This window comes from Balaenoptera acutorostrata, chromosome 1, assembly GCF_949987535.1.
Source record: "Balaenoptera acutorostrata chromosome 1, mBalAcu1.1, whole genome shotgun sequence".
Classification (NCBI taxonomy): Eukaryota; Metazoa; Chordata; class Mammalia; order Artiodactyla; family Balaenopteridae; genus Balaenoptera; species Balaenoptera acutorostrata.
Genome location: NC_080064.1, coordinates 29317650 through 29338935, shown reverse-complemented (window position 1 = coordinate 29338935; position 21286 = coordinate 29317650). Strand labels below are relative to the sequence as shown.

The window sequence follows — 21286 nt, the reverse complement described above, 5'->3', positions numbered from 1 at the left end:
ATTTGGAAACATAACAGAAAAGAAGTAAACAAATATGGAAGAATGGTGGTGGCTTTGGCGTGTATCTCTGACCATGGTGGTGGTTTTGGTGTTCATGACTCCCGAGGCTCCTGCACATCCTGGCCAAAGGAAGAAGATATTAGCAGAAAAGGTCAGACAGCTGATGGACTGGACTCAGAAAAACAGAGTGATAAGAATGAATGATGCCATGTTCAATCGTTTTGTATTAGAAAAACCAAGAAACTATTCTGTTTTTGTGCTGTTTACTACTCTCCAGAAGTTTAGATTATGTGTAACGTGCAAACTTGCTCTTCAAGAATTTCAGATCTTGGCAGATTCCTGGCAATTCGCCAGTGCATTCAGCAACAAGGTATTTTTTGCTATGGTGGATTTTGATGAAAGCCCCGAGGTCTCTGAAATGCTTCAGGTGATGTCAGTTCCGAATGTCCTCCACTTTTCTGCTAAAAGTGAATTTAAAGCAGATGACATTTATAATTTCAAAGAGAGGGTTATCATAGCGCAGCAAATGTTCACGTGGGTAGCCGAGAGAACTGAGAGACAGATGGTCAATGTCAGAACCAGGAAGCCTATACATTATTACTATTCCTTCAATTTAGGGATATCTTTGGCTCTCATCGGTGGACTTGTGTATGTATTGAAATGGAATAGGAAATTTATTTTTAACAAAAATTTATGGGCAGTTTTAGCTCTGTGTTTTGTGATTTTGATGTCATCTGGTCAAATGTGGACTCATATACGAGGAGCCCCATTTGCTCAAAGCAATACTCACACAGGACAGACACATTATATTCATGAAGTGCATTACTTTCAGTTTGTAGCAGAAGTGTATATCATTTCTCTGTTTCATGTGTGCATTACCCTGGGAATGTTGCTGTTAGATACAGCTGCCACCTCTCCTATGAACGTTATAAATAGGAAGATAATGTCCATGACTTGTTTGTGTCTAATTGTAATATTCTTCAGTTGGCTGCTTTCTCTCTTCAGATTTAAAGAACCTAACTATCCAGTCCACATTCTCGTGGATTAAAAAGGATCCTAGAGATGTAGACAAGGAAGCAAGAAATTTTTTTAAAATGTGAAAATAAGAACATGAAACAGCAGAATATGAACTTGTAACTTTTTTAAGTGATTAAGACTTAGCCAAAGGAGACATGAGGTGCCCTGGCAATAACAAGCTATTTTCTCTCAAAATCTGTGAAGTGTTATGGTATGCATCTTCTCTGTTCTTCTCAATTTTCTCCTCCCAGTAAATGTCATAGATTACCTTACTTAGTGAATTCCAATAATTAAAATCCTCAGAGTGTACCCCTTTTACTGAATTAGGACAGTGTTTAAAAGTACTTTAGTTAATACTTGGTCAGCTGATCTTTTTCTAATATGAAAAATATCTTGATAAGGTATCCATCCCCACATCTAGCTACTGAAGTTAAAACTGTATTGCCTTTCTTGGAGGTGTATATTTGCACAGCTTACTTCGTATGTTGTTGCCTGAAGGCTTATCTTTCTTTAGCGTGCACTTCCAATGTCTAGAGGCAGATACAGTACTATGTGGTGCTCCATCTCCCAAGTCTTCCCTACTGAAATACGCTATTGTGCTTCTTGATGGTTGTAGATATTACAGACTAATTAAATACTGGATTGTTTCTCCACGATCGTTAACGACTTTTTATCCGGAAAGATTTCAGGTAAATTATCTTTCTTTATTTCTCTTCCAAGAGGGCAATTTCTAACAAAATAGTAGTTCCTATTTTGGTGTTGATGTGAGGTTGTTTTCAATTAAATTTAAATCTAAGGGAAAAATATAAAGACAATTCAGAGGATGAATGATGATTTTATTCACCCTTTTCTGTTTAGAAGCATGCTAAAATATCAGGTTATTTCCAATATGCAGAAATGTAAAACTGAATGTCTTAAAAGCTGTTCTATTTTGGCCTTTCTACCCTCTTAAGTGGAAAAACAAAGTACAAATTTGGAGATTCCCCCCCCCCCCCACCACCCCCTTACCTTCATTCTGTCGTATGTAGATAACCAAAGTTAAGTTCTAAATAGCTTATTAATGTGCTTGGCAAATGACAGCAAAGTTGTATTTTACTATTAAATTGAACTCTGGTCTTCCCTCTGGAAATTGCTATTTTAGAAAAGTGAGAACTGTGATTGTGAAAATGTTTTTCAAGCAACAGCAATTTAGTGTCACATTAGAAGATTTCTGCTTTAAATTGGGACTGGCTTTGGCTGTTCACAACCAAGTGACCCACCTTCGAGGTACAGTGGAAGATCTTGACGTTTTTGTGTGAGTTGTTTGCCAAGGGATTTGGGTATAGTTGCTCGAGTAAATTGTATTTTTTTTTAAATTTATTTATTATTTATTTATTTATGTCTGTGTTGGTCTTCATTTCTGTGCGAGGGCTTTCTCTAGTTGCGGCAAGTGGGGGCCACCCTTCATCGCGGTGCGCGGGCCTCTCATTATCGCGGCCTCTCTTGTTGCGGAGCACAGGCTCCAGATGCGCAGGCTCAGCAATTGTGGCTCACGGGCCCAGTTGCTCTGCGGTATGTGGGATCTTCCCAGACCAGGGCTCGAACCCGTGTCCCCTGCATTGGCAGGCAGATTCTCAACCACTGCGCCACCAGGGAAGCCCCTGTATTTTTTTTAAAACACAGAGTGAGTGGAAATAGTTTCTCTAACTTAGCCATTTTTGTTTGTTTGTACACTACTCCAAAGGAAACTGCTTGACTCTGGCCTTTTTTCCAGCTTACTTTTCTGTTGCTCTCGAACCTGTCTCAGGCCAAACAATTCATGTTGAGATCCTCAAGGTTGAGACTTAAGTGAGACTAAGTAGTTTTGTATACAATAGCCAAAGAGAATGAACCGCTGCTTCAACTACACAGCTGCACATGATTTAATCTGGAGGTTGAAACAACCAACAACCCCCCTCCCCGACTGTATTTGCCCTTCCATTTGCTTGTATAAGAAAGTCTATCAGTTCAAATGAATGGAAAGTAGCTTTGCTGCATTCAAAGTAAAGTGTTATACTTTTGTGCAGATTTTAAAATGAATATCTAAAGGGTCTTTTTTTGGAGTAGAATAAATTTTTATTACACAGCATCTTATTTTTAAAAAGACTTTATCTTCATAGAATACATCTTCACATTAGAGATTCCCACAATGGGAAAACAACAACTTATTACTTATAATTTTGTATCTGTGGACAGACTATTTTAGGACAAGTAAAATAAACACATTTGAGGATTAAGTCTAGGTTTAGAATCTGTAACAATTTGAAACATCTATAAAGGGACCTCTTCCCTACATGGAATTTCTCTATATTCAGGAACTCTCCAGGCTCTTCTTCCTAGGATTTAGAAATCAGTAATGTGAAATATCAGCATTTCTAATTTGCCAATTTACCTTGGACATGTAACCATCAGTAACTGGTATCGACTGAACAGAGCGGGGAAGTTTGCAAAAACTAAACACTGCCTAATTTTCTGCAAAGTCTTTATTCTCGAATTAACAGTCTTTCCCTTTCTCTACCATCCTAGGACAAATATAGAAGTCTGATCAGATATTGAGAGCAATAAAGCTGAATTCCCTTTAAGAGTTTGATAAATTAAAAGGCAAAAGCTCATATATAATGTTTAGTTATACTAAACAGCTTGTGAGAAGCTGAGAGACACCCCATTAACTCCTCAGCATAGAGAACTCAGTCTGACAGTTTTTTGGTTACAATTCCTCTCAAATCTTTCCTCAAAGATTACATTCTAAAAATAACGAGGTGAGGGCTTCCCTGGTGGCGCAGTGGTTGAGAATCTGCCTGCTAGTGCAGGGGACACGGGTTCGAGCCCTGCTCTGGGAAGATCCCACATGCCGCGGAGCAACTGGGCCCGTGAGCCACAACTACTGAGCCTGCGCGTCTGGAGCCTGTGCTCCGCAACAAGAGAGGCCGCGATAGTGAGAGGCCCGCGCACCGCGATGAAGAGTGGCCCCCACCTGCCGCAGCTAGAGGAAGCCCTCGCACAGAAACGAAGACCCAACACAGCCAAAAGATATATATAAATAAATAAATAATAATTAAAAAAAAAAAAAAAAAAATAACGAGGTGATTAGGAGAAGAGGTTTGTCTCACCAATGGACTTACCTGTTATTTCCTCCTTACTGTGAACTGAATGGCATGACAGAGCAGAGGCAAGGGAGGTGTATAATCAATTTTCAAGGTATTACGTCTAAAAGGTCAGAGCTTCCATAGCATAGCAACAGCTGTGCAGATGCCCTCATCGTGATCGTTGAAATAACAAAGCCTAGCAAAGGTGAAAGCTGAGAGTGCCAATCCCTGGAACATAGTCACAACTTGTCCAGTGTCCCAGTGACTATGAAGAGGGAGGGCTGCAGCCAGGGAGTAGTCCATTGCAGAGTAAGGATTCAAATAAGCAGTTGGAAATAGGCCCAGGAGCAAAACACTGACAACCCTCTCACCAGTCCAGTGGAGAGATGCAGCCTTGGAACCAGAATGGTGGATGGATGACAGGTGAACGTCCTGTATTCCACACCATCCTGGGGTAGGTTGGTCCTGGAGAAATGCTGAGACATGAATGGTCTGACCACTGGTGCTCGGAGGAGCAGAGCTTGTCCTCCTCAGGCACCACAGAGGACACGACCTCCAGAGAGTCGCCCTGTCGCTCCTTAAAGGGTCTTAATGTAGATACTAGTAATACTTTTAAATTAAAGATTTAAAACACACCTTTTAATATAGTAAAAAATAATACTATTCAAAGGAATACCACAAATGGCAAACATTTATAATCTAAAATCTTTATAAAAGTACAAAAATAAATTAGAAAAATTAAACTCATAAAATGGTTAAGCAACCTTAATTTTACGTTTGTATGAAATACAAGTGAAAACCATCTGAATGATGGTGGTGACTGAAATCCTGTTTGGTAAAGTATCCTATTCCTATGTTGTTTTTGGTTTTGGTTTTTGCAACATAATGTGCAATTTCCATTTGACAGTTTATGTTGCAGTAAATAAAGAGTAATATTGTACAGTTAGCAGTTGCAAGTACTTTTGAGTTGGGCTGTTTCTGAGGTCAGTTAGCAAAAAAGTCCATTAACATTTTATTTCAGCTGAGAATCAGACATCATATAAGGCTTCATAATCCTAAACCACGAATATGTCTGCTTTGTTTATAAGTAAATCTTGAACCCAAGCATTATTCTTTTTGTAAAAAAATATCTTTATTGGAGTATAATTGCTTTACAATGTTGTATAAGTTTCCCAAGGATTATTCTTTTTTTTTTTTTAATATTATTTATTTATTTAGGCTGCGTTGGGTCTTCGTTGCTGTACACGGGCTTTCTCTAGTTGCGGCGAGCGGGGGCTACTCTTCATTGCAGTGCGCAGGCTTCTATTGTGGTGGCTTCACTTGGCTCTAGGTGCGCAGGCCTCAGTAGTTGTGGCACATGGGCTCAGTAGTTGTGGCTCGCGGGCTGTAGAGCATAGGCTCAGTAGTTGTGGCGCACGGGCTTAGTTGCTCTGCAGCATGTGGGATCTTCCCGGACCACGGCTCGAACCCGTGTCCCCTGCTTTAGCAGGCAGATTCTTAACCACTGCGCCACCAGGGAAGTCCCCCAAGGATTATTCTTAAAGGAAAATATTTTAATAGAGAAAAGTATGAGACAAGTGCTGCTCTATAAAGGCATTGCAAAGATCTCTATAGACTGTGGAAATTACAGAAATAACAAAAGTGACAGAAGGCAGGAAAACAGTCATCTCTTTTCTACAGATAAAACTAAAGATTCCAGTCCCCTTTATGATAGAGACATTTTATCAAATATAGTAAAAATGATCCCATCCTTTCCTGGCACTGATAGATTAACCTAATTAATTTCCTAAAAGCATCCGCAAGGTATACAAGTCTCAGCAGCCAAGGAATTTGTCAAATGATCAGACGACTGAATCATGGAAACTACAAGAACTGAGAGTTCAAGATGTATGGCCCCCCTCCAAAAAAAACCACCTCGGAATTTTACCTTAGACTGCCGCCTCATTTCTCTATGCTTTAGTGTAGTGCTCTGAGCACCCTTTTCCCTGAAGTTTCAAGCAAGTGAACTCTAATATAATTGGTGACTTGTTCTGTCCAGTCCAGCGTGTCTTATTAATCAATCAGAGCAATTGTCCGATTACTGTCTGCCTAGATAACCGTCATACTTTTCTGGTACTACACTTAGGGATGCTACAGCCTGATTTATCAGAGCATGCCTTCGCATCACCGTTACACATATTTCCCCCATTTAACTGTATGAATTTGGGTGTGGTTATTGACGTTTTTAGAATTTTCCTATATCAGTGTAGTTACTGGGCGGATTGACAGTAGAGTGATTCTCTTCAATTTGTCAAACTTAACAACTGACACACATAGTTAAAAAAAACTCAACCCAACAGCATTTGTTAGTTAAGCTAACTAGTGCTTCTTCAGCATCAGTAACAAGATCCTTTAAGAACACAAACTGTACTGTTAGGGTTGCACAGACTCTGGCGACATGTAGGTGGGAGAAGACTGGGGTGAAGAACACACAATAGCCAGAAGGGAACAGACTGAATTCTCTGATGTTCTGGAGAACATAAATAGGGTAAATGGAAATAATGAAGGGACAAGTTTTTAATATTTAGGCTGGACTGCTTCAAAGTAGTGAGTTACCCCCAGGTAAGGAGCTCATCCTCATAGGGATTCCTGCTTGCTTGGAGGCCTCACCTCACACTAGGGTTCCTTTGAGTCCAGAGATGGCAAAGGAAAACATTTGCCCTGTGCAGACTGGGCAGAGTGGTGGGGCTGTGGAGAGTGTGCTCCATCCAAAGGGACCAACCACTCTTGGGCTTCCCCTGGTGGCAGCTGTGAAGGGATACTGAAGGAATAGTGAAATCGATGACCCTCCTTACTTTTTAAGGGATTTTTATGTGAGATCTTCTGATTTTTTAAATATTAGGAACTAATAAAAATATTTTAAATACCAAACAAAAATTATTCACAAATTGGCTGCCAACTTGAGACCTCTGATTTTACTCTATTAACTTCAATTATGAAATGAAAAGTGATATACCTGAAGCTATGCAGTTAGGACAGTTGAGAGCTGGTTTTCAAAATTTCAGTCCAGGGTTTTCTTGCATATTATACCTGGGCTGTGTATCCACTTCAGGGCCTGTGACGATTCCCCGTCCATTTCAGTTTCTTTTTTTCCTACCTATTCTTAAGTTCTTTCACTGCCTGGCAGAGTTTGCAAGCCTGGCTTCTTGCTTACCCCCCTTTCCACGCCACCCAATGTCTTAAAGGGAGGAGAGTCTAAAAGAACCAATGTCTTTTATTTACGGTGGGGGAGAAACTCTTTTATTTATTTTTTGAATTGTATTTTCCATCACTTTAATTTTTTTTTATATGGAGCCCCAGCCCCGTCAGGCATGTTTTTTTTTGGTCGCACTGCGGAGCATGCGGAACTTCCCCAACCAGGGGTCAAACCTGTGCCCCCTGCAGTGCAAGTGCGGACTCTTAACCACTGGACCACCAGGGAAGTTCTGGGTTGGTGGGGGGCCGGCACAGCAGAACCTCTTTAAAACCTGAGTTCCACCTACATGCCCAGCACTATTAAGTACCCTCCATCTATTAACTCATTTAATGTCCCAACAGCCCTACTATTATCTCATTATAGTGGAGGAAACTTGAGATTTAGAAGCATCAAGGAACTTGTCTATTGTCACGCAATCCAGGTTTGAATTCAGGACTTCGTGATGATTAAAGCCTAAATTCTTTCCGCTCTATCACACTAACTCCCTTTACCTAAGCCTGAAGTGCTGTAATGATGACCACAAAACGAAGTTTGGAGCAAAGCTTTTCTTTTTATTGCAGTTATTAGTGAAAGTTACACTTCAAACTGAAGCTAAGCAACACTAAAACCATTAATATTTTAAAATCAAGGATTAAAAACAAATACAACTAAGAACACTTCCAATACACAGAGTGGCAGAAAAAAGAGGAGTGGTTCTGTCACAGGACGTTTTAGTGACAGTTTGGCTCAGAAAGAGTTATGACAATTTCTTTAACATAAAATATTGTAAGTGACTGAACTGCTTAAAAAGCGGCTTGAAGCTTCTCAATCTCAACCCTAGGTTTTTTTGTAGTAAATTTTTTTGGGGGAAAGAAAATTTAAATACCCCCCAAAAGTATTTTTGTTTAAAAACTTTATTTGCCTTCTGCTCATCTTAATGACATACAGTCTTTAAGGAATTAAAATGACAACCATATCCAAAGCCTGGCCCCCAAGTACACAGTGATAGGACTCAACATTTGGTGTTTCTAATTATACAGTGATTACATATATATCATAGACTAGCTCCCACCCACCATATAATCCAATTTCCTCTTAATAAAATGTGGCAGTCAAGTTTAATATCATTCAAGATTTTATCCTGTAGCATATTACAAACTCAGACTTACTCCATTGTTTTAACTAATGGTATCGTGTAACCAAACATTAACAAAGGAAGGCTTATAAACATTTTGAAATTCTGCAGTCTCTAAAGTACTACAGTAAATTGTTCTTACTTATGAAAAGCCAACAAAAAAATATAAGGCCAGACCAGGTGTAAGACAGGATAGGGAAGATGAGGAAGGAGGTTTAAGTGTCCATCATTTTACCATGCTGAAACTTGGTATATTTGGCAAGAATAGTCAGTGTGGAAAAGGAGGATGGAGAAAGAGGTTACTCTGATTTTATGTAATAATTCAGTTTCTAAACATACTGATATTAACTCCCCAAAATATTTCACATCTGCAATACAAATAGGCACACATGGTTAAGATGGTTAAAAAGTAAAATTTAAAAGGCTATTTGTCCATCTGCAGGACATCTGCAGGAGGCCCCACCTCCCCACATGTCCTATATTTACATTTTACTTTTCAGAAAAGCCCCTTTTAAAAGAGTGCTATTTCCTGTCCACTACTTCGGGATTAAAAAAAAAGCAGCAATTATCTCAAGTGGGAGCAGTTAGCAACGCTTTAGGGGTGTGTATTTGTGTGTAATATAAATGTTCTCTAGAGTGAGTGGTCAGATTACACTGGAATGGTTATATTACAATTTTAGTCCCCCAAACACTAAAGAAACACATTTTCTATATAAACTTATGTAATACACAGTGTTATAAACACAGAATATTTACACGCACACACACACCACTGCTTCCCACAGCCTATGAATGCATCCATATACTAGTTCACAAGAATGATCTTTATTCACAAGATACAGTAATACTTTCATGGGGCCCATAACTGAAGACAGATATTAAAGCTACACATGACAGCAAAAATTGTTTAAAAGTATTCCTGATATATCCAATGTTCTCAGCTATCTCACCCAGCAAGGTGGATTTTTTGTTCATTTTTCCAAGCATGAATCTCCCCAACTTTTCCGTACTTGTCATTCTCATTATCCTATAAAACTAAGATAGATCTCATCCATGTTAGTGATGAGCTGGAAAAGCCCAAACTGCCTGCAACAGGGGGAGATCAGCATCTATAGAGATAAAAAAATAAATGTTGAATGCATTCATACCCTGTGTACCTAAAATGCATCCTTTAATTTCTTAACAAAACAAAACAAAACACAAACCAAACTTGTCTGTTTCAACAAGGAATCGCTTACACAACCTGTGGTGATGTGCCCTTGGTTTTTCCTAGAAACAAGAGCCCCTTCGCCTCAGGAAAGTGGGTAAGCCTGTAGAAATGTAAGGTTCTGCCCACAATCCATAAAGATGACGGGGTCAGACACCAACAGGCTTCCTGATATCACCTGCAGATGCTCAGAACTGAATTTAAATGAAGAAAAAACCCTTTTACTATATTCTAATTTTTACAGGTACGTGGTGATTGGAAAGCCAACGGTCAACTCTGCAAAGTGGTAAGTGAAATAAGCACACTTTCCTTCTTAAAACCTAACCCCTTACTCCAGAAAAAGGTTCCAAAAAAAGGTACCAGAAATCTGCAAGAAACAAAGGGATAACTATCTGGTTGTACAACAGCCTCTGACGCCAATCTGTAGCAAAAATGCCTGAAGGCAAAAGGCAAAGTTAATTTCTGATTATCTGATGGTTTCACCACATTAATCTAACTCAAAATACAATCACAGCTGCCATAGCACCACTAAAAGGAGTTTGGTTTTTGAAGTTACACTTTTCCCAAAGATTATTATAAAGAAAAATTCAGCCTGTGCAATAAATATCTAGCAGGGGAGAAACAGAACAGAATACGTTTGTAGGTGAACACCATACCATGATAAAGCCTCAGTTTCTCTTACACTTGTTTGATAAAATGATCTAGGGTAACTAAAGATACTTTCATAGAGGCAAACTGGAAATGAACCCTCCACACAACAATATTCTTTTATCTTTAACTTCTGAATAGCTTTTCTTTTGGAGAACTCAAGCACTGTCACAAACATTATCCTATTCTTACAACTACTTTGTGAGGGAGGTGAGGGCAGGTATTATCACTACCAGTTTATAAGAACCTAGGCACACAGAGATTAAGGAAATTGCCTTAAGGACACAGAGCAAATTAGTGGTAGAGCTCTGACTAAACTCCAAATCTCAGTTCAAGTTTTAGAGCCCTTTCTACTCTCAAAGGCAACGAGTTCTCAACAGTCTTTTTCCAGTTGTGATCTTCTAAAATTTCCTGCATTTTAAACCTATTTATGCCTTCTCCTTTACAGCTCAGGTTTGACTAGGAAATGAGTTTAAGAAAACTTTTAATATGGAATTCTGCACACACCAAGAGGCATATATGTGAGAGAGAAATTAATATCTATAGAACTAAGGTCTGAAAAAATCATTATGTAAATTAAGAGGAAAGAATAGTCTTAAGTATTCATTCAATGTAATTTTTACATATTTAAGAAGATGTGTCAGAATAAAAGTTACAAATCTTCTGAAGTTTAAATCAGAGTCTGATTCATTAAAACCAGGAGCTACATTAATTTTCCTTAAGAATATGGGCATCTCTGTTAGAGAAGATTGAAATATTACTTTCAAGAATAATTTCTTTTATCACTTTGCTGTAACATCATATTTCAGATACATATTCTGTTCATATTACCACTCTATAGCTAGCAAAAAACTCTATGGATAGAGATAATACCTGCAGCACTAACACTTTCAGTCTTAATTCTCATTTAACCAAGTTAGGATTTCTTTCCATCTATATTAACTAAAGTTACATTCTAATGATTCTCATTATCTTTTTTTTGTTTTAGCCCTCCCGCTTTTATTTTTAACAGTGTGTGTATGTAGGGTATGGAGAGGGAAAAACTGCACAATTCATAAATGGCATAAAATACTGATTACATCCCAAAATAGAATGATGGCACTCAAGTAAATCAAAGAATGGTAGGTCAAAGAAAAAACTTTAGAACCCAAACATGAAAACAGTATTCAAAGAGTCTCTCAATCAAGCTATAACTTGCGGCATGTGAGCCTCCTTTCCCAAGTATTTTAAAGACTCTTATCATTTACTCATAGTATAATTCTATCTAAACTGCCTCTAAATACTTTTTCTTTTCTTTTTTAAAGAGGAGAAAGGCATTGTACCCTGGGCTAAGAAATGAGAAAGCTCCTGGAAAACTTTTAAAGAATCTTATAGGACAAAGTATTAGAAGATTTTGGTTAGTGCTTGCTAGTCCTGATTTTTGAATTAGAGAAAGAGCACAGGCACATCTGCAGGATCATCATCAATACTATGAGATCATTCCCTTTCTGTGAAACAGGGAGATATCTGCAGTTAATTACCACTGGAGATCCAAATCTGTTGCTACCAAAACCAAAGGTTTACCTGCTACCAAAGGCTCCTCTTGTTAAACTTCCTGGGATCAAACTGTATCCATTAACCTGGTTGGACCGTCTATGTTAGGCAAAATTCCCCCTTCATTACAATCTACCAGTGTTTCCCCCAAATCTGTTATCAAAAAATATTTTCATTACAGGAAAGACTACCTTGTCTGGAAAGGTCCTGTTTTGTGTTTTCTATATAAAGGGAAAAGCTGGAGAAGCCATGTTGATAGTAATGCCATGGCTCTATTTAAGGATAAATACTTCATTTCTTTATTCAGAAGCAAATTCTCTAATCAAAACAGATGCAGCTTTAGATCTGGGACAACAACATAAAATAAATTTAGGTTACAGAGACTCTCTTCTTAGGTTCAAATGACACCAGTTCCTCTTTTACAATGTGACTGTGAGAACCAGACAAATACCAAACAATTGTAAGGTTTCTCTCCAAGGATTCCAGCAAAGAAACCTTTTCCTTTTCCTCATTTCCCCCCTCACTACATACTCTTACAATCCCACTAGTCCATTTCTTCACAAAGATCTCCTATCATACCTGCAAACATTTTTTGTAGAAAGAGTCTTTTCTTCTTTGGTTCTAAAAATAAAGGGCCAAACTAAAGGATATTTGTTTGTTTGTTCTTCCAACTAAAGCCATGAAGTAAATAAAGATGGAAAGTTTTAGGCATTAAATACCAGGGTAATCTCCCTCTCTAGTTTCTGGCATGGCCTCTTAAACTTTAAACATAAAATTACAGATGTGCATGCAGTCAATTTTTAGAAATAATAAAACAAAAACAAAAACAAAAGGCAAAGAAAATAAAGTTCTAATGACCAACAATCCCATCTGTTTTCTACTCACATAAGCCTATTCATGACAGTTCTAAGAGATGAGTGTAAACTTGAACAAGTCACCAAGTACTTCACCGCGGTAATTCAGTTACTGATGCCAGGTACCCTGATTTATGGAGCCAACCGGTTAAAAGAGCAAAATAAGCTCTATGTGTCAGGTTCCTATGAGCTTTTGGAAGGAAAAAAAGAAAATAAAGGATGATTTCTACTCAAAGCTGCCTTAAAAATATTGATCTTCAAGAATTATATGCCTGTCAATCTAGGACAATGTTGAAGCATAATGAATAAAACTATTAAAATTATAACTACAATAAATATCCTTAAGAGGGGAGCATATATTTGCAATAGAAATAATATCTGACTGATTGAAACATATTTAGTTTTTTAGTATCAACAAATTCCTATAATCAGAATACCAACCTTCAATTAATACTTGATGTAAGGGTAAGGAAGTAGCTGTGTGTGTGTGTGTGTGTGTGTGTGTGTGTGTGTGTGTGTATCAACCTACTGAAACTGGCAAAAACGTGAGGAAAAAGTGATATGGCTAATGTCTATACGAAATCACATGCTGATTCATTTTAAATTGTTAAATTTCACATAACATAAAAATAATACTTTTCCAATTATAGTTACTTGAAACTTTCTCATTTACCCCTCTCAGTGAAAGAATGTAGTATGGCAAAATGTCATACATTAAACCCTGATAATTTAGAATTTAAAGCTCAGAGGAGGGATAAAGTTTATCTTTTAATCTCGTACAGAAAAAAATGGCTTACCAAGCAAATTCACCATGTAAAAACACAATGGAAATATTTTACCTGTTTAACAGAATTCACTTTTTTCATGCAGTTTTATAAAAAGTTAATGTCAATACAAATAATCTTGATCTATTCACTAGGAAACTGGAGTAACCATATATGCTTGAAATTAATTTTCTATAATCATACTTTTAACTGTCTTCCAATTAATTCACATTCATAATTATTACTTAAATTTTTAAGTAGCTGAAATACTATATTAGTCTTTATCTCTGATTCTACCTAGCCACTTAAACTCTGTTTCTTCACTGATGAAGAAGAAACAACTTTAAAAGTATGGTAGGGTTCAATCAACTTTAAAGGTATGGTAGGGAAAAGATTAGGGTAGCAAATCTTCCACATAACATAATCATGGTGGGGGCTGGAGCACCCCATTTCAAAGTCAATTATCACTGACTTCTGGATCATTTGCTATTTGTTTTCCAGGCCTATGAGAATGGTATCACAATCCTAAGGCTGGATGATGCATCCATTTAAAGCAGTTTCAATGTAGCTGAAGTTAGAAATAAGAAGTGTAACAATCAAGTTGCCCCAAAACTGCAGATCAGGTAAAATAAATCCAATCCATTAGTATTAGTTTTCTACTTAAGGGAAAGAAATCTAAAGAAAAGCCCCACCTCCCCTCCGCGTTTAGAAATCTGTCTAAAGACTGTCTTTAATGCCCACTATATAAACAACATTAAGTATTCTAAGTTAGAAAATAGTGTTAATGGTTTATTGGTAAAAATCCAAACTCTAGACTTTATGGAATTAGTAGTTTGGTTGGCATATTAACATTCCATCTTAATCTTTGCCAATATTACAAAGAAAGAGGAAAAGCTAGAGATATCTATAAAAATAAAATACCTTAAAACCAATATCTAAGCAAAATATAAAAGTTGCGCACAAATTGCCAATAAATATAAACATCACAATAGAAAAATTAATATTAAAAAAATAAACTCGTAATTGCTATTATGACATTATAAAAAATGAAAAAGTTTAATGTGCATGTATATTTGCAGACAGATATAGTACACTCCAAACAATCAATATATTTTTACTATCATTATTACATAATGCAGCATACAAGGTTACTGAGGTGTGGTGTTTTTTTGTGTGTTTTTAAGTCTATTCTTTTCTGGGAGAGTGCTCACCAAATTCACAAGCAAGAACCGGTTAGGTGATCATTTACTGCTGTTTACTACTTCCTAGTTCAAGGGAAAATTGCTTTCTGGTAGATTACTAAATTTCCAACCAGTATGAATAGTCCTGCTATTATCCTCCCTCTTATTTCCTCCAAAGCCCAATTTTACCTGTTCTATTTCTAATTAATTGATCATATAGATGCATTGTCATCATTTTTCACCTATGCTAGAAAAAAGAGGGAAACATTTAGAATATTTCTTGCTGCCTGAAAAAGAAAAAATTTCCCTAAAGATAGAGAAATAATCATTTTACTTCTCCTCTTACACTGATTTCCATGATGACTTGGCTCCATCTTTATAAGCAGTCTTCTTTAATAAAGATTAATTAGAAAAGGCTGCCAGTAGATATTTACAAAAGGGTCAATATGCTGGGGGGGGGGAAGGTAGCCTATGACATAATTTCTGGCAAGTTACCTTTGCCATCGGGCACTTAACTACTATATCCATACTCTTGTTAAAAAGTTAAGCAAACTTGCTGTTTTATGTGCCTTATAGATTACCTGCAACACAGCTGAGAACTGAAAGGGTTAATTCTGTTAAAAACTGTGTTTTTAAACTTACAAAATATATTTGGTGAGCATTTACTTAGATACTTTACTGAATAAAAGCTTTACTTGGTTCCCTTGGACCAGATTCAGAACAACAAATAACATTATTTATATGAAACGGTCATACCCTTGGAATTCTAAAATAATTTATCTTTCAAATTTTTAGCCTCATGCTATTTGAAAAATAAAAATCTACAGCACCATCTTCTGAAAAGGCACTTTCTAAGAACCGCCTTGCTTTAAAAAATGATTTAAAAATTTAATTCAGTGTCTACCCTGAAGAACATCTCTGCTTTACTGACACGCTAACATAGACACAACATTAGAGTCTGGTTACCTAAGACATTGATTTCAAAAAGGAAGGGAGGCCAGTGGCCAGATAGATGATTTGATAGCATCTTAATTTTGTCACACTGTTGGCTACCTAATATTTCAATAGGGCTTCTCATTGGTAAATCTCAACCCTCCATATGAAATTTATTAAACTTCTATCTTTAATTCAAATTAAAATCTTTAACTTCCATACTTTAAGAGCAAAAGATTCTTACAACGATGTAAAAATATAGAGCACTATCTTTGATGGGTAAGGAAAAATAAAATTGAACTAGCAGTAGATAATATTAGCACAAGCCTTGACCATTATATCTTAGTTAAAAGAAATGATTTTGACCAACATGGAAAATTATAAACTGAAATGTACCACTTTTAAAAGTAGGAAAAAGTTAAAAATATTTTTCCCTTTGAGGCTCTCTCTCTCTCTCTCTCTATATATATATACAGAGAGAGAGAGAGAGAGAGAGAGAGAGAGAGAGAGAGAGAGAGATTGTATTTTTCTTCCTGGGAGTCAGCTTAGGTTTCACTAATCACAGCATCATTTCCAATATTGCAACTGATCAAAAATGTTCTTAGTATAAGCAGGAAATTTTTTTAAAAAGATTTTTTGGAGAAAATTCTGACTTTCACATCTATGTACTGATTTTACACATTATTCCTGGCTTGTTTTTTGACTCCTGTAGAATCACAAAGTGCTTTATATGATCAAATGAGAGGGAAAAAGGAAAATAAAGACAGACTTTAGAGTCAGGGTTATACTGCCACTCACAAAGGCCTCACTTGATATAAAGTCTCCCAGGTATTATTACTGAAGCTTTAAGACATCCATGAATTCTCAAAAAGAATGAAAAGGATTAAAAAAGCCAAAATAAAGATGCCAGTTCAATGGTGTCTTTTTGCAGCTTGACTGATAACTCATAAAAGATAATTTAAGTAGCAAGTTACTGTTAGGGGCAACTTGTCTTTAAAAAGTATTCAATAGGAGAACATCTAAGAGGATGAGTTAAATAAATATTTAACCCAGGTTTAATGATACTGAATAAAATTTATGCCGAGCTGTCAGTTAAGCTTCTTGGCAAAACATCACTATCAAGTTTTAATAGCAAGACTACAAAATATTCTAGCTGAATCCAAGTGGCTAGCTTCACAGATTTCATAAAAATCAACACCCATGGCAAATTCATGTTGGCCTCTGAATCAAACACCCACCAAATTCCTTGAATAGGAGTCTCTAATTCCTGGTCTATAATCCATCAATAATAGATCCTTCAGACTGATTACTGGCACTCTGAGTGTTCACCTTTTCCTTAAACATTGAGATCCTCAGCCAGCCGTTTCTACTGAATGGCAACTCAGCTTCTATCTCCTTAGTCATACTTTAAGTCTGTCATGACTAAGCCTGTCATGAGGTCTGTCATACTAAAATCCATTAGAGAATATATAAGTAAACTTTAGGCAGTGGTGGGTCATCAGAGAACCTAGTTTGGAAAACCAGTATAGGTGTTTAGAGGGCTATAAGTCTCCATGCTAGAAAGTAGAGATGAATCTTTATCAAGTGCCTTCTAAAACACCCAGTACATTCCTACTAGAATCCCACCTAGACTCTCTTGTAGGAAGATAAATAAATTAATAGGTTACAAACAGGAAGATTTCCACAGAAGAATACTTTTTCTGAGAAACTTGTTAAAAGGTAAATATTAAGAAAAAAATAAAGGGCACCTGTACTCCTGTGAAAATATGCTAAAAACCAGTACTGAGGAGGCTGAGGTACCCTTTTCCAAAACTGCTAAAGTAAAAATCCACATTTCTAAAACAAAGAAAGAGTATCCTGATATTAAATTGAAACTAAATTGGCAGCACCCTTTGTTACCTTGATATTTCATGTTCTTAAATCTTATTTAGGAAAAAAAAAAAAAAAGTCTAACACTAGCCTTGAATCCTGCTCATTTCCTTACTGTTAAGTGCAGTAACTGTCAGACTCTACTTCATTAAATAAATATAGCAGCTACGGTATTATAAATGCATGGTCCTCAATGCCAGTAACTTGATACTGTAATATAAAACATGTATCAGCACTTTACACATTTGCCATCCAGAATATACATTAAACTCCCAATTCTGCTTCACATGAAAATCTATTATACCAGTTGCTGGGACTGACATTTTAAAGTCACTCTTATATCACAGAAAACAGCAGACATAAATTCAGCATTCATTGTATAGTTAGTGAGCAAGGGCAGGAACAGAAAGGTCACTGTTGAGTTTCATGACCATTAAACTCAAAACAACCTTTTTTTTTTTTTTTAAATAAAAAAGATCAGCAATTCTCCACCAGAAGTATAATAATGAAACAAATTTCAAAAAATATTTGCCACTTAGTATTTACCTTAAAGTTCTAAGCACAAAGCTTCTTATAATTAAGTTTGATATACCAATTTGTTAGTAAGCAAAATAGAATATACTATACATATTCTTTCAAGTTAACCAACTTTAAACTAGCAATGTTGAAACTCTAAGAGCACCCTAAAAAGAACTCACTTCAAAGGTAAAGCTTTATATTAAAAAAAATTTTTTTTTCCTCTGTAAAAGTCCTTCTAAATAGATTTAAATTATGGGCTTTCCTTTAGCACATGTGAGATTAACTGACTGAAAATTAGGTAAAGCAGGTAAATAGGGAAAGGTTATCTACAGTTCTTCCCTGGGCCCTAAAGTTTTCCACATCAATCTGTACAGCTCCCACTGATAAAGGAAGATGTTTTACTCATACTGAGCAAACATACGCCATCAGGTTTTTACCACCTAGGATATACAATTTTCTTCTCTTGCCTATGTTCTTGACTATATTCAGTGAAATTTCAATGTAAAAAAAATACACTCTTTATAGAAATTTTTTGGAGGAGGGGGGAGGGTTGGGAGAAAAATGTATACACTACACAAACATTACCTTATGTAAAGAGCTTTAAAACAGTGTTGTAAATTGCATTTCAGACACTTCAATATAATAAACATACAAAATACAGTACTTTCTTAGTTTTCTGGCAGAGGGACAAAAGATTTCATACCTGTTGGAGGATATGGGCTCAGATTTTAGGCTCAAAATACAGTAAATTGGCAATAAGTGTGGATTATAAGTAAGAGAGAAACTACAGAGCTAATCCATTTGTTTTCATGTGCAGATGGAATTCTGAAAGGTTAACAACAATGCCCACTGGAAACAATCTGTAATATCTATACTCTGAACCAGTGCAAAAAAAAAAAAAAATTAAAATGCAATTTTCATGAGTTACAAAGTGCAAAGCTCCCCTGAATCCAAGGTTACTGATAAACTCGGTTTTGACAGCTTTATAGTATTTTTTAATATCTTAAAGTGAAGTCAATAAAACAAAAGTTTTGCAAAGCTTTTTTCAACATTTCAGTGATTTAACTCATTTCAAATGCTCAAAGTCCTAACTTCCTTTGTCACCATCACCCTAATTTTAAAAGGAAAGTTACACTGGTGATGAATTAGCAAAAAAAGTTTTTAAAGTATCATTTTATATTTTCCTGACTCATTTTAGTAAATGAAAATGGGCACCTTACCAGTATGATTCTTCAGTAAACATGATCTATTTTCAAAGAATTTAAATATCTTCTAAATCTTAAGCTAGTCACTGTCATTACTTAAAGTTCTTCAACTTTATTTCTAATATTCAAGGTTAACACTCATTTAGGAAATTTAACTTCCTTCATTTTCATTATGATTTTTATAAGACATGCTTTAAACTTGAAAATTACAAAACTTTCCTTCTGAAATTAAGGCTATATACTTTGCCCTTTTAAAATTATGGAGGTGCCTGTTTCTCCCACTCTCTGTGGTAAAGATGTGAAACAGACACAGCTTTCTTTTAAAACTGCTTATTGCACTAAAAGAGAGCAAAAACAAGTTGTCAGTTCTTAAAATAAACATGATTATATTTCTATAAAAGATGTTGCCAGCATGATTCTATAATTATTAAAGCACTATTCTAATAAATATAAAAGAAAAGGAAGCTATACTTCAAAACACATACATATATGTTTATATATATACAACACACATATATATAAAAATATATATATATGAAAATCACATTAAGGTATGAGAGGCAGCAAATAAACTAGTAAAAAAAAAACCAAAAAACCCTCCACAATCCCTTCTCTCCACCCAATTTCAGAGGCCTCAACCCTACACAGTTCCAATCATTTAAAATATTTACCCTTTATAAAAGTTTTAAGGGATTTCCATGTATAACACATAGAAACAGAAGACTTTAGAATACATATCACTAATAGAGAAAGAGAGTTACAACTTCTGACAAAGTTGTGTGTTTTTTTTTTTATATATTTATAGCAGCTTTAACAAACTCACTAAAGAAAAAGAATAGCTTAGGTTGCTACTGCTTATGTACACATTGCACAAATGGCAAATGTAAGTTGAGAGCAGGAGGGGGCAGACATTCACTCTCACAAAAACGTATTTTATATATATATGTGTGTGTGTGTATATATATATACATATATATATATATAGTTTCTTAAGAAAGCAATACCAAGAGTTGAGGACTCAGAATTATGTATGAGACAAGACAGGAGTAGGGCGTGCAAAATAAAAATCTAGTTTGCCATGCTTCATATTCAAATGAACCAGATACATGAACATTTGAATGTTACTGGTAGCATCAGGGAAAATAAAATGTAGGTGATGAAGGCAAGGGAGGTAGAGAGAGAAATCATAGTGGTGGTGGGAGGATAATAAAAGGGAAAGAAAGTTCCCCAATGGAATGAACTATAAAATATATACAGAGATACATATATATCTACTATCAGTGTAGATCCAGATATATATGCATATGTAGTATGCATGTATATAAGTAAAATATACAGATAACTTTTACAAGAATACATGAATGCACATTTTTTGCACACATAATTGTGAACAATCACTTTGATTATTCATATAGGTGTGTTTTTTAAAAAACCATCATTTACTTTTTCTTTACTTTTTTTTTTTGCAAAGAGTTGTGCTGCCAAGCAACTTGAGGTAAAGGCATTAAAAGGGTTAGACTACAAGAAAGTGAAAACAAAACGATCGCGATACTTCCTACAGGAGACCGCACAAAAAAGCAGTTGGCTGGTTTCATATTGCATAATGGTGCTGTGTTCCTTGATGAAGTGAACAATCTTCCTTGTATCAACATGAAGATCAGGCCCTGGCCCCCACACAGTGTTGGTTTCTGTATGGCTGGAGGCATCCCCACTCAGCTGACTCCACTGGAAACATAAGTTGTACGTTGATTCATCTTCCAGTTCTTCCTCTCAGAGAATATTCTTAGACTTTTTAAGCAAAGTACATTGTGCGTAAGGTATCTTGGTGAATCTGTACAGCCTTGGCAAGAGCTTGTGGATCTCGTCCATTGCTCTGTCCTGAAACGTGACTTCCTTCAGCACTGTAAGAAAAGTGGCAGTGAACACAAAACCAAACCCTATTCTGATGTAATAATTCTGAAAAATATTATTTGTAGAAAATTTTTTAAAAATTAAAAAAAAAAATAGAGGCCAGTATAATGAACTCCTGCATGTCCATCATCCAGTTTCAATAATTATTAACTCAAGGCCAATTCTGTTTTACATCTCTCACCTCTCCAGGAC

General features: G+C 36.1%; 1 protein-coding gene and 1 pseudogene across 3 annotated transcripts in view; both read right to left on the bottom strand.

The window, feature by feature from the left end:
- Positions 1-4250: 4250 nt before the first annotated feature.
- Positions 4251-6735, bottom strand: LOC103007683 (succinate dehydrogenase [ubiquinone] cytochrome b small subunit, mitochondrial-like; annotated as a pseudogene).
- A 917-nt stretch (positions 6736-7652) lies between these two features.
- AGO3 (argonaute RISC catalytic component 3) overlaps positions 7653-21286 on the bottom strand; it is a 129435-nt gene continuing 115801 nt past the window's right edge. For all 3 annotated transcript variants that reach the window (XM_007182514.3, XM_057545717.1, XM_057545721.1), the window contains one exon: positions 7653-21084. In XM_007182514.3, coding sequence (XP_007182576.1) covers positions 20976-21084 — 109 coding nt within the window. In that variant the 3' untranslated portion in view covers positions 7653-20975. The remainder of the gene's footprint in view (positions 21085-21286) is intronic.